The 14,570-nt window shown below is 46.4% G+C and overlaps 1 protein-coding gene across 10 annotated transcripts in view; it reads right to left on the reverse strand.

The window, feature by feature from the left end:
* Positions 1-2,650: 2,650 nt before the first annotated feature.
* The window catches only part of LOC140199965 (nuclear mitotic apparatus protein 1-like), a 191,607-nt gene continuing 179,687 nt past the window's right edge, over positions 2,651-14,570 (reverse strand). For all 10 annotated transcript variants that reach the window (XM_072262487.1, XM_072262488.1, XM_072262489.1 and 7 more), the window contains 2 exons: positions 10,937-11,098; positions 2,651-5,422 (listed from right to left, as the gene is read on the reverse strand). In XM_072262487.1, the coding sequence (XP_072118588.1) occupies positions 5,384-5,422; positions 10,937-11,098 (201 nt within the window). In that variant the 3' untranslated portion in view covers positions 2,651-5,383. The remainder of the gene's footprint in view (positions 5,423-10,936; positions 11,099-14,570) is intronic.

A 14,570-nucleotide genomic window follows, 5' to 3' on the forward strand; every position in this document is an offset into this window, starting at 1 on the left:
AATTCCCCACTCTGGCCCCTTACCTCTTCTCTTCACCTGCCTATCTCCCCCACCTGGTGCTCCTCCTCTGTCCTCTCCTATCAGATTCCTCCTTCTTCAGCTATCTTTTCCACCCACCTAGCTTGTCCTTCTTCCCTTCCCCTCACCTTTTTATTCTGGCATCTTCACCCTTCCTTTCCAGTCCCGATGAAGGGTCTCAGGCTAAAACGTCAACTCTTTATTCATTTCCATAGATGCTGCCTGGCCTGCTGAGTTCCTCCAGCATTTTGTGTGTGTTGGTTTGGATTTCCAGCATCTGCAGAATCTCTTGTGTTATTGTGGTGCATGTAGGTACCAGTGATATAGGGGAAAAAGCAAGCGGAGGTCCTACTGCTGAATTTAGGGAGCTATCAGATAAATTTAAAAATGTAAGACTTCAAAGGTCACAATGTTAGGAAAGTCAGCCCTTTCATCAGGACAGACAACTTTCTTTTAGGTTTAGCTGAGATGGATCAAAGGGCGCATGCTACACTGGGAGGTGTTGGACAAACTTGTTTTCTTTGAAGTGGCAGAGGCCGAGGTGAGATGTGATAGAGGTTTATAAGACTTAAGAGTAGATAGACAGTATCTGTTTCCCAGGGTTGAAGTGTATAATACCAGAGGTGAGAGGGGGTAATTTCAAAGGAAATGTGAGGGGCAAGTTTTTTTTTCCACATAGAGTGGTGGGTGCCTGGAATGCACTGCCTGGGGTGGGGTACAGGCAGATATATTAGAGATTTTTAAGAGATATTTAGGTAGGCACATGGATATGAGTAAGATGGAGGGATATGGGCATTGTGTAGGCAGAAGGGATTAGTAAGCCATTTGATTACTAATTCATAATCATAAGACATAGGAGCAGAATTGGGCCATTCAGCCCATCGAGTCTGCTCTGCCATTCCATCATGGCCGATCCCGGATCCCATACACCTGCCCTCTCACCATATCCCTCGATGCCCAGACCAATCAGGGATCTATCAACTTTCGCTTTAAATATACCCATGGACTTGGCCTCCACCGCAGTCTGTGGCAGAGCATTCCACAAATTCACCTCTCTTTGGCTAAAAAATTCCTTCTTACTTCTATCTTAAAAGGTTTCCACTCAATTTTGAGACAGTTCCCTCCAGCTCTGGACACCTCCACCATCCTCTCCACATCCTTATTTGGTCCTTTCAACATTCGGTAGGATTCAATGAGATCCCCCCATTCTTCTAAATTCCAGTCAGTACAGGCCCAAAGCTGCCAAACGCTCCTCATAGGTTAACCTCTTCATTTCCAGAATGATCCCCGTGAACCTCCTCTAGACTCTCTTCAATGACCACACACCCTTTCTGAGATACAGTGCCCAAAACTGTTGACAATCCTCCAAGTGCGGCCTGTCTAGTGTCCTGTAAAGCTCCAGCATTATCTCCTTGTTTTTATATTCTATTCCCCTTGAAATAAAATGCCAACATTGCATTTGCCTTCTTTACCACAGACTCAACTTGTGAATTAACCTTCTGGGAGTCTTGCACGAGGATTCCTAGGTCCCTCTGCACCTTTGATGTATGAATTTTCTCCTTATTTAGATAATAGTCCGCATTATTGTTCCTTTTACCTAAACGTATTCATACGTTTCCCAGCACTATTCCATGTGCCACTGTTTTGCCCACTCTTCCAATTTGTCTCAGTCCTGCTACAATCGCATTGCTTCCTCAGCACTACCTACCCCTCCACCTATCTTTATATCACCTGCAAACTTTGCCACAAAGCCATCAATTCATATCTAAATCATTGACAATGTAAAAAGTAGCGTCCTAATACTGACCCCTAAGGAACACACTAATCACTGTATGCACAACCAGATTCATTGGGCCAAAGGGCCTGTTTCCTGCTGTACTGGCCTATGCTCTATGCAATAGTGGAAGGCATTTGCAGAAGAACATGGAGAGGGAAGGTTCCATTCCTTAAGGTTGTCATAGGTGGGTGGAAGAGGAGGTGGTGGGGATAAGCTCCCACTACCTATAAATGCTCCCAATGGCATGCATCTCAAATTGTCTCTGACAATCAGCTCCAGCTCCTGGCCTTCACACGGGGCTTAGCTACTAAGCCTAGCCGAACTGTTTCTACTGACAGAAGGTTACTGGGGCCTTAAAACCAACCGCTTTGGACAGATGAGGCTCATCAGCTGTGGTTGGCAGCTCATCTAGAAGGAAAAATCTCTGATCTCAAACCTCCACTGCCTTATGGCTATACCCATTCATGGAGGCGGCTTTGGGAGTAAACCCCGAGGGAAAAATCATGAGCTGGAGTCCCTACACTGAGTTCAACACTGACTGGCAACTCCTAGATCCACTCATTATCCAAAAGCTCTTTCCCTTCCCACAACCTGCTGAGTTCCTTCACCATTTTGTGTGCGCAACCCTGAACTTTTTATACCGGCTACCTCCCCTCATCCTTTCCAGTGTTGACGAAGGGTTTCGACGTTGACTGTTAATTCATTTCCACAGTCACTGCTTGAGTTCCTCTAGCATTTGTGTGTGTTACTCTGGGTTTTCAGCACCTACACAGCCTCTTGTTGTCTGAGTGTCTTCTATCTCTGCCACTTTGCCTCCCCAGCAGATTCACCAAGTCACAATTCAGCGCAAAGCAGTTCAACTAAAGGAAACTGATCCATATTTTATTAAGTTGAGAAAATATTAAAGATTACTGTGTACTCAGAAGGGCTGCATTAGAGACAGAGAAACAGTCCAGACATTTCGTATAAAAAGAAACTAATAGTTTTTAAAAGCCTGCTTCAGTCAGAAAACAGTACATCATTCCTGACAGTTCTGGAGCCAGTGATTAGACTCCCTGGTGTCCCTGCAGCCAAATCCCCGGTGTTGCTTCCCACCTGCTGCTGATGGGAGGTTACCCGGTCAGCAGAACTTGGTGGGGTCAAGTGCTGGTGCTTCTGGCTGTGTTCGGGGTTTGAGAGGGCACCAGTGAAGAATACCAACACCAGAGCTGAAAGGAAAGATGTCAAATGGCCGGGCATGGCTTCCCTCCATTCACCTCGTCCCTACCCTGCTTTCCCTTCCCAACCACAAGGAAAACTCTTTTAATTTCTACTGGTGGTCATTTGCAAGATTTGGGCAGAGTTAATTTGAGCTTTTTTTTACTGCCTTGGCAAGGTTACCATGACTGAACCCAGCGGAGAAGCAGTGGGTCAGACTCCGAACAAGCAACTGGAGAATACCCCCTCTCCATCCCATCCACCTGCTCAGCATCATGTAAATACACCTCTCACATATGAACAAAAACATCCGTACTCGAGTGTGGAGAAACACACATACACTCTCTCACAAACACACCCACAGTCACTGTCTCTCACAAACGCACACACTCACACACGCATATACAAACCTTCTCCCTCTCACACGCACTCACACTTTCCCTCTCAGACACACTCTTCCCTCTTTCACACACACACACACTCTCTCTCTCTCTCACACTCACACACTCAACTTCTTCACAGGCAGGCCAGGAACATGTACATTTCATTTCAGAAAGGAGCACCACATTTTGCAGATTTGCAAAAGGCAATGTAAAATAAAACTGACTGGGTCCTTGGCCACCCGGGCTCCGTCACAATTTTGCTGGCACAGGCCAGACCAAGACCAGCCATTTGACTTTAAACTCCAATCTTCACCTTCATATTACCGACGAGAGCATAAAACAGGCTTATCATAATATACGCACCATCACAGATTAATAAAAAGACTACATATACATATCACGGCTGTGAGACAGGAACCAACGCCTGCATGAAGTGGAGGTACTTGTAACCTAGGCAGACGGTGTTGGGTAACCCCAGCAGGAGAACACAATATCCGAGTAGTGATGGTCACCTTTGGAAAAACCAATGAATTTAATTCCTGTGAAAATCTTGTCATGGATGAATAACCAGCGGATGATTAGTGATTATGAAACTAACCGGACTTTGAGATCAATCCAACACAGGTCTTCCTCGCTCATTATAGTCTCTTTTCTTCCCTCTCCCACCTCCAGCCAACACTGCCCAGCTCAGGGAAGTGCATATCAGCACTGGTGCTGAAGTGGGGACCCGATATGCTAGACTGAATCATGGCCTGTGTCAGCCTCTGGAGGACAGGGTGTGGACACGGTCTGAGTGGTGCTCGACGGGAGACGGGTGTTTTGAGCAGATGGTCAGAAAGCCACCGGGGAGGGAGGTGGGGAACAAGGGGCACAAATTGTGCAGTAGATGCTACAAGGTTAGAGTGTCACACAAACGGAGGGGAAGAGAGGGGGAGAGGGGTAGGGGAAAGGAAGGGGAGGAGGGGAGAGGAAAGGGGAGGGGAAGAGGTGAGCAGCAGGGGAGGGGACAGCAGGAGGCAAGGGGAGATGTGGAGAGGGGGAAAAACACACACACACACACACACACACACACACACACACACACACAGAGGTGGAGCTGCTGCAACTGCTCAGAACGTGAATCTGCAAGTGACAGCAGACGTGGGGTTGTGGGCCATGGCCAGATGCTGGTTGGATCATCACACAGTTACGCACACAAAGTGGTAAATTTGTGCTATAGGATATTGAATGATGGGAGAACCCCCGTTGTTCTGAAGGGGTAGAACAGCACTAATGCAGTCAGGGCAGAGGCTTAACATGAGCAAGCCAACAAAGCATCTCTTTGCTACAGACACTGGCTAATTTAGCATGAGGTCAGAGCAAATATAAAATATGAAGAAGTGAGGAGAGATCTGCGTGGAGTCATGGACAGAGACATCTCCCACTGTGAGGCAGCTTCCCACTCCTAAACAGTCACAATCTAACAAACCATGGCTCAGCCAAGTGTCAACTAGGGATGGAGGATGGGTGGGGCTGGGGGGTGCACGAGCGTTTCACGTCACCGAAAGGGGTGGGGAAGATAGGAACCAGCCAAGGCCGTGTCACCTCTATCCCCCTCCCCAACTGAGACACCCACCTACGAAGGCTGTGGGCTCTGTGGTGCCCTGTACACGCGCAGTTTCTGCAGCCATCAAATGGCCATTCCCAATCAAGAGAAATTAGCTTCAAAAGCGTCAACTAGAAAATTTACAACAGCCGAGACTCGTGAGAGGAGGATGCAAAAAAAAATATTTGATAGTGAGTTTGAGCCGTGATTCTAACGCAAATAACCAGCATGAGTAACAGTGAGGAGGGGTAGGAGCTACAACCTCCTACACCCAGCGGTGTTCGGTCCAACTAGTTACTCGCGCTTAAGGCAAATTGTTTGTAAAAAGTAGAGTCAGCCAGCGCGTTGGCCGATTGTTTTGTGGGCGTGGTAGGTCTCAGCATAAATATCACCGGGGTCTTCTCTGTCACTCTGAGGCTGAGCTTACATCTTGTTCCTGGAGAATTTGCGTTTTCCAGCATCCTGGAAGAGAAAAGGAAACAAAGGTTAGTGTTGCATTAGGATGGAGAACTGTTATTTTTCTAGCACTTGTTTTCTTGGAGTTCAACGTTCCTATGCTTGAGTGAAGTTATGGCGCTAAACAGCGACTCCTTTGCCTGCATCCTTTGGAAACAGCTCGATTTCTATCTTCGATATCTCTTTTTCCTTTTCAAGGTTGTTTTGAAGAACCTGACCTGGAGTTACACTTCTGGGTTCGGTTCTTCGCAGGAATGGAACCGGCACCCAGGGCCGCCTTTCTGATATCCCGCAGATGGGCCCGGAAGACTAACATGGCTTCAGGGTGCCAGATTTTCCTGGCTCTGGAGACGGGCTGATTCTAGGCCGGTGCCCCTGAGGTGGCACGGGGGACCACAGAACATTGGGAGCAGTGGTTTGGCTGCTGGCTGTGTGTCCAGAGACCTGAGCCTTTCTGGGGCCGACTCTCTGGGTGCAGAGCTTGGAGAAAGCAACGCAACAGACCTTTAACATTATAAATTAGCGAGTTATTTTTGTTGACTCCCCTCTTGCTGTGAAACGGGGACACCTCTTTTTCCTTATTAGGGAGAGAGAGAGCATGTGGTATGTCGAATTACCGTGTGAACGAGTAGTCTTTGGGGTACAGCAAATCTATGTCTTTACTGTTGCTTTGCTGCACGCTTGAGTGTTTGGTGGGGGGTGCCGATGCTTTTCTGTTGGTAGGGGTGGGTGGGAGGGTCATTGCCTTGCTGCTGCTTGTGTGTGGGAGGGTGGAGCTGGGGGGACTTTGGGGTTCTAATGTTTAACTGTCATTTATTCTTTGGGGCACTCCTCTGTTTTTGTGGACGTTTATGGAGAATAAGCATTTCAGGATGGATATTGTACGCATTTCTCTAACATTAAAAGTACCTATTGAAATTTTTACATTTACCAGATTCTGGTTAATTGGGGCAAGAGCCTGAAGAGGTGAGCTCAGGTAGGAGAACATTCTGGAAAGTGTAGAGTACTGACGTTGCCATTCTCCTTCACATTCACTTTCTAACATTGGCCACTTATTGCCTCTACTTTCCCCATTACATACCCTATTGTATGACATCACCATTACGTGCCGTGTCATACGACATCATCATTACGTGCCCTATCATATGATGGAGGTGAACATGCTCTTTCCATCACCATGATTGTTCTTGGCAAATTTTTCTACAGAAGTGGTTTACCATTGTCTTCTCCTGGGCATTGTCTTTACAAGATAGGTGACCCCAGCCATTATCAAAACTCTTCAGAGATTGTCTGCCTGGCATCAGTGGTCACATAATCAGGACTCGTGATGGCGGTGGACTTCAGGAAGGTGAAAACCCTCTGCATCCATCAAGGGAGCAGATGTGGAAGTCATCCGGGACTACAAATACCTGGTAACTCACCTGGACAATAAACTGGACTGGATTAAAAGTACAGAGGCTCGGTACAAGAAGGGACAGAGCTGACTGTACTTCCAGAGGCGGCTCTGGTCATTCAATATCTGTAGTACTATGCTGCAGATGTTCTACGACTCGGTGGTGGCCAGCATTCTATTCTATGCTCTAGTCTGCCGGAGCAGCAGGGTGAGAGCAGCTGACACCAAGAAGATCGATAAGCTCCTCAGGAAGGCTAGTTCTGTTTAAGGTGGAGCAACACACATCAAAGTTGCTGGTGAACGCAGCAGGCCAGGCAGCATCTGTAGGAAGACAGCAAGTCCTGACGAAGGGTCTCGGCCTGCAACGTCGACTGCACCTCTTCCTAGAGATGCTGCCTGGCCTGCTGCGTTCACCAGCAACTTTGATGTGTGTTGCTTGAATTTCCAGCATCTGCAGAATTCCTGTTGTTTCTGCTTAAGGTGGAACTGGATTCGCTGGTGGTTGTGTCTGAGAGGAAGATGCTGCAGAAGCTGTGGAGCATTATGGACAATCCCTCTCACCCCCTCCACGGCATCCTGTAAACAGAGGAGCACCTTTAGTAACAGACTGATTCCTCCGAGGTTCACCACTGAACCCCACAGGGGATCCTTTCTCCCTGTGGCTACAAGACCCTACAACTCCTCCTCCTGAGTACATAGTATATGGTTTCATTGCACATCTGTATTCTGCATTACTTTTTAATGCACATTTTATATTCTTTTTTTGTATCTCAATGCCTACATATTGTATTTTAAAGTATATATTTCTGACTGAGGAACCTTACAACAATAATTTCTTTCTGGATAAATAAAGTTTGATCTGATCTTATTTAGGCTTTAACCACTTGTCTCAACTGCAGCACTGGACAGATCTGGTAGGGGTTCCCAATCTTTATGTCATTGACCCTTACTATCAACCAAGGGATCCCAGGTTGGGAACCCCTGATTTAAGGGGAGGGACATAGGAGATTCTGCAGATGCTGGAGGAACCCAGCAGGTCAGACAGCGTCAATGGAGAGGAATAAACAGTCAATATTTCAGGCAGAGACTCTTCATCAGGATTAGAATGGAAGGGGGAAGACGCTAGAATAAGAAGGTGGTGGGGTAAAGGTCAAACTCGAAGGTGATAGGAGATGCCAGGTAGATGTGGGAAGGGAGAATGAAGTAAGAAGCTGGGAGGTGATAGGTGGAAAAGGCATCGGGCTGAAGAAGGAGGAATCTAATAGGGGAGAAAGAGGAGGGGGGGGGACCAGGGGGAGGTGATAGGCTGGTGAGGAGACACATGGTAGGCAGTTTGGAAAAGACTCACGAGGGAAATTCTTGGAAGAAGGGGTCCCTTATGACAAACTGTTGAGCAGGTTGGGTGCATACACCTTGGAGTTCAGAAAAATGATAGGTAACCTTATTAATGCGAGATTCTGAGGGACCTGAGAGTTAGGAAACATTTCTGGATGAATGTAGAAGTAGATGGTAAATCTAGACGATCCCATCCAGCCCGGACACTCCCTCTTCTTCCCTGTCCCATTAGACTGAAGATACAGATGCCCGAAAGCACATACCACCAGGCTTACGGACAGCTTCTATCCCACTGCTATCAGACTCCTGAATAACCTCTTAAACAGTAAAGATGAACTCTTGATCTCACAATCCACTCCATTATGATTTTGCTCCTTATTGTCTACCAGTACTGCACTTTCTCTGTAGCTGTTACAAGTATCAGACATCTCACCTCTCCCAGAAGTTCCGGGAGTCTCCTGCATATGAATAGTGGCTCCCTGATGCCCGCAAGTTATATACAATATCACGGAAATCAATTTTTTTGAGAGAGAGCGAGGGCAAGCAAGAGAGAGCGCGCACGTGAGAAAGAGCGAGAGCGAGTGAGAGTGCGAGCACGCGAGAGTGCATGAGAGCGAGAGCGAAATCAAGTGAGAGCGCGCTAGCGATGAGAGAGAGAGAGAGCACGCGCCATGGCAGAGTGTTCTAAAAAATATATAAAACGTACGTCACCCCAGACTACACTAAAGTGTACCCCTGCCTAATAGGGGTCAAAAATAATGACAGTGTTGCTCGCTGCACTGTTTGTAACAGTGACTTTTCTATTGCCCGTGGTGGGTTAAGACTGTAAAAGACATGTTGAGGTGAGTTTAACAGGTGTCATTCATTCATTAGCATAGCTAACGTTATTTAAACTAGCTGGCCAGCTGCTAAGGAGTTACTCTATTGCAGACATCCCACCTCTCCAGGGAGTCCCCTGCAAATTGATGGTGCTACCTTCCTGAAATGAGTTTTTGCAGGGTGAGATGTCTGAAATATACTGCATTGTTTGGGGCAACACACACACAGTGCTGGAGGAACTCAGCAGGCCAGGGAGTATCAATGGAAAAGAGCAAACAGTCCATGCTTCGGGCCAAGACCCTTCATGAGTCCTGATGAAGGGTGTTGGCTTGAAATGTTGACTGTTTATTCCCCTCCATAGATGCTGCCTGACCTGCTGAGTTCCTCCAGCAGTTTGTGTGCGCTGCTTTGGATTTCCAGCATCTGCAGAATCTTTTGTGTTGTTCTGCTGTTAATGTTTTCCCTTGATGCACCATTGTAATGAAATGATCTGTTTAAGGTGAGAAGGGGTAATTTTAAAGGAGATGTGAGGGGCAGGTTGTGGTTATTTTTCACAGAGAGTGGTGGGAGCCTGGAATATGCTGCCTGGAGTGGTGGCTGAGGCAGAAACATTAGTGACATTTAATTGACATTTAGACAGGCAGATGAATGTGGGAAAATGGAGGGATATGGACATTGTGTAGGCAGAAGGGATTAGTTTAGTTGGATATTTGATTACTAATTTATTTGGCTTGGTACAACATTGTGGGACTTGGGGCATGTTCCTGCGCTGGACTGGTCTACGTTCTAAGTTTTAATTTACGAATTATACCAAATATGTGTCATGGTAGCAAGCTCTTAGCACAAGCTTTTCAGTGCCAGCTGTAAGATCGGTGGTTCAATTCCCGCCACTGCCTGTGAAGAATTTGTACATTCTCCTTGTGACCACATGGGTTTCCTCTGGGTGCTCTGGTTTCCTCCCACGTTCCAAATACACATGGGTTAAGGTTGTGGGCATGATATGTTGGTGCCAATTGCAGCTGCTCACTGCAATCCTTGCTGGTCTCATCAACGCCACCAGTGCATTTCGCTATATGTTTCAATGACCGTGAAATAGCCAGGGCAAGCTTGAAGGGCCACCACACCAAAATCTGTTTCAACCATCTCCAACTCCAACCAGATGACCCAACAACTCCATGTGAAGGAAGCCTAGTCTAAGCACAACAGGATTCTTGTCCCACAACCCGTCAACTTCCACCATTTCCTGGTTAACCAGGATGAATGAGACCATAAGACATAGGAGCAGAATTAGGCCAGTCAACCCATTGAGTCTGCTCTGACATTTCATCATGGCTGATCCATTTCCCTCTTACCCTCATTCTCTTGCCTTCTCCCCATAACCTTTGGCGAACCTATCAAACTCAGCTTTAGATATACTGAATGACTTGGCCTCCACCACTGACTGTGGCAAAGAATTCCACTTAGGTCCTCAAGTCCGGGCAACATGCTTGTAAATTTTCTCTGCATAGCAGTTGTAGTTTCAACACCACCTGAAAGCTCTTTCCTCTAACCAATTCCGTGTCGGTAGGGATAATATGATTTTTTAAGCAGATTTTTGAGAAATCCTTGAATCTTTGATTATTCACCTGGTTATCACTTCATTGGCGATGAAGTTGTGCCGACATGGTGATATTACCACTTACACCCCCAGAAGGGGCCCTAAACTGCTCTCAATACTCCAAGTGCGTCTGACCAATGCCTTAGCATTACATCCTTGCTTTTACAGTCTAGACCTCTCGAAATGAATGCTAACATTGCATTTGCCTTCCTCACCACCACCTCAACCTGCAAACTGACCTTTGGGGAATCCTGTACAAGACCTCCAAGTCCCTTCGCACCTCTGATTTTTGAATAGTCTGTGCAAACCGAAGCCTCCAGTTTACCCTGCAGCTTCCATGTTTCACCACGTGCCCCTGGTTGAACCATTTATTTACCTTTTTAGAATTTGATCTGGGGGACTTCCTGGGTGACTTCTTTTGAGTTTTCTTGGGTGTTTTCCTGGGGGTTGCCCGCTTACTGATGCCACGCAGCAGGTTGCTGCTCAGCTTTCGAGGCGTGTTGAACACGGTGTAGGCGATGGTTTTCCGTCTATCATCCTGAGAGTGGCAGAGAGTGAGGGGGAGAGAGAGAAGCACGTTAAGTACAGGATGTAGTAATAATGAAGAGTTCAACTTGGAAAAGTGTGAATTGATTCAAAGTATATTTATCATCATTTATTGTCACCATACACAACCGAGATTCATTTTCTTGCAGACATACTAGGTAAATCCAAGAACCATAAAAAAAATGAATGGAAGACCACACCCAGAAGAGACAAACAACCAATGGGCAAAAGACAAAAAAAGAGTAAATACAAAAGAAAAAAGAAATAATAATAATAAATAAACAATAAATATCAAGAACATCCGATATTGAGTCCATAGGTTGTGGCAACAGTTCAGTGACGGGCAAGTGAAGTTAACCCCTTTGGTTCAGGAGCCTGATGGTTGAGGTTCAGTAACTGTTCCTGAACCTTGGGAGGTTGAATTTGAAGGCAGAATGCAGGGCTAATGGTAGGATCCTTAGCAGTGTTGAGGAACAAAGTATCTTGGGGTCCATGTCCACAGATTCCTCAAAGATGCTGCGCAGGTCGGCAAGGCTTATGGTGTATTGGCCTTCATTATTCAGGGGGTTGAGTTCGAGAGTGCCGAGGTAATGTTACAGCTCTATGAAACCCTGGTTAGACCAGTTCTGGTTGCCTCATTATGTAGAAGCTTTAAAGAGGGTGGAGAGTTGATTTATCAGGATGCTGCCTGGGTTAAAGAGCACATCATATGAGGACATGGTGTCTTCTCATCACTACCATCAGGGAGGAGGTACAGGAGCCTGAAGATCCATGCACGACAATTCTGGAACCGTTTCTTTCCCTCCTTCATCAGATTTCTGAACAGTCCATGAAAACTAGTTATTCCTTTTTGCAATTTACAGTAATTTTATGTCTTTGCACTGTACTGCTGCCACAAAACAACAAATTTGACGACATAGGGTTATGATCCAGGGCATGTTCGATAAGACTTGGCAGCATGGACTAGATGGGCCAACAGGCTAGTTTCTGTGCGGCAGTGTTCTATGACACCACACTCAGTGATCTGGCCACTTCATTAGGAACACCTGCTCCTTAATGTAAATATCTGATCAGCCAATCATGTGGCAACAACTCAATGCATAAAAACATGCAGACATGGTCAAGAGGTTCATTCAGTCCAAAAATCAGAATGGGGAAGAAATGTGATCTAAGTGACTTTGACTGTGGAATGATTGTTGGTGCCAGACAGGGTGGTTTGAGTTTCTCAAACGGCTGATTTCCTGGGATTTTCACTCACAACTGTCTCTAGAATTAACAGAGAATGTTGCAAAAAAAAAAAAATCCAGAGAGTGGTAGTTCTGTGAGCAAAAATGCCTTGTTAATGAGAGAGGGCAGAAGAGAATGGCCAGACTGGTTCAAACTGATAAGATGGTGACAATAACCATGTGATACAACAGTGGTGTGCAGAAGTGTATCTGAGCGCACAGCACGTTGAACCTTGAAGTGGAAGGGCTACAACAGCAGAAGACCAGGAAATACATTCAGTGGCCACTTTATTAGGTAGAGAAGATACCTCAAAGTGACCATTGGGAGTGTATATGAGTGATTCTGATAAACAGTGAATTCAGGACAGAGTTAAACCAGTTTCCCTGAGACAGTGATAGACCAACATAGAACATAGAATAGTACAGCACAGTACAGGCCCTTCGGCCCACAATGTTGTGCCGACCCTCAAACCCTGCCTCCCATATAAGCCCCCACCTTAGATTCCTCCATATACCTGTTTAGTAGTCTCTTAAACTTCACTAGTGTATCTGCCTCCACCACTGACTCAGGCAGTGCATTCCACGCACCAACCACTCTCTGAGTAAAAAATCTTCCTGTAATATCCCCCTCGAACTTCCTACCCCTTACCTTAAAGCCATGTCCTCTTGTATTGAGCAGTGGTGCCCTGGGGAAGAGGCGCTGGCTATCCACTCTATCTATTCCTCTTATTATCTTGTACACCTCTATCATTTCTCCTCTCATCCTCCTTCTCTCCAAAGAGTAAAGCCCTAGCTCCCTTAATCTCTGATCACAATGCATACTTTCTAAACCAGGCAGCATCCTGGTAAATCTCGTCTGTACCCTTTCCAATGCTTCCACATCCTTCCTATAGTGTGGCCTAACCAGAGTTTTATAGAACTGCATCATTACATCGCGACTCTTAAACTCTATCCCTCGACTTATGAAAGCTAACACCCCATAAGCTTTCTTAACTACCCTATCCACCTGTGAGGCAACTTTCAGGGATCTGTGGACATGTACCCCCAGATCCCTCTGCTCCTCCACACTACCAAGTATCCTGCCATTTACTTTGTACTCTACCTTGGAGTTTGTCCTTCCAAAGTGTACCACCTCACACTTCTCCAGGTTGAACTCCATCTGCCACTTCTCAGACCACTTCTGCATCCTAACAATGTCTCTCTGCAATCTTTGACAATTCTCTACACTATCTGCAACACCACCAACCTTTGTGTCATCTGCAAACTTGCCAACCCACCCCTCTACCCCCACATCCAGGTCGTTAATAAAAATCACAAAAAGTAGAGGTCCCAGAACAGATCCTTGTGGGAAACCACCAGTCACAATCCTCCAATCTGAACGTACTCCCTCCACCACCACCCTCTGCCTTCTGCAGGCAAGCCAATTCTGAATCCACCTGGCCAAACTTCCCTGGATCCCATGCCTTCTAACTTTCTGAATAAGCCTACCGTGTGGAACCTTGTCAAATGCCTTACTAAAATTCATATAGATCACATCCACTGCACTACCCTCATCTATATGCCTGGTCACCTCCTCAAAGAACTCTATCAGGCTTGTTAGACACGATCTGCCCTTCACAAAGCCATGCTGACTGTCCCTGATCAGACCATGATTCTCTAAATGCCTATAGATCCTATCTCTAAGAATCTTTTCCAACAGCTTTCCCACCACAGACGTAAGGCTCACTGGTCTGTAATTACCCGGACTATCCCTACTACCTTTTTTGAACAAGGGAACAACATTCGCCTCCCTCCAATCCTCCGGTACCATTCCTGTGGACAACGAGGACATAAAGATCCTAGCCAGAGGCTCAGCAATCTCTTCTCTCGCTTCGTGGAGCAGCCTGGGGAATATTCCGTCAGGCCCCGGGAACTTATCTGTCCTAATGTATTTTAACAACTCCAACACCTCCTCTCCCTTAATATCAACATGCTCCAGAACATCAACCTCACTCATATTGTCCTCACCATCATCAAGTTCCCTCTCATTGGTGAATACCGAAGAGAAGTATTCATTAAGGACCTCGCTCACTTCCACAGCCTCCAGGCACATCTTCCCACCTTTATCTCTAATCGGTCCTACCTTCACTCCTGTCATCCTTTTTTTCTTCACATAATTGAAGAATGCCTTGGGGTTTTCCTTTACCCTACTCGCCAAGGCCTTCTCATGCCCCCTTCTTGCTCTTCTCAGCCCCTTCT

Source organism: Mobula birostris, chromosome 7, assembly GCF_030028105.1.
Source record: "Mobula birostris isolate sMobBir1 chromosome 7, sMobBir1.hap1, whole genome shotgun sequence".
NCBI classification, from domain to species: Eukaryota; Metazoa; Chordata; class Chondrichthyes; order Myliobatiformes; family Myliobatidae; genus Mobula; species Mobula birostris.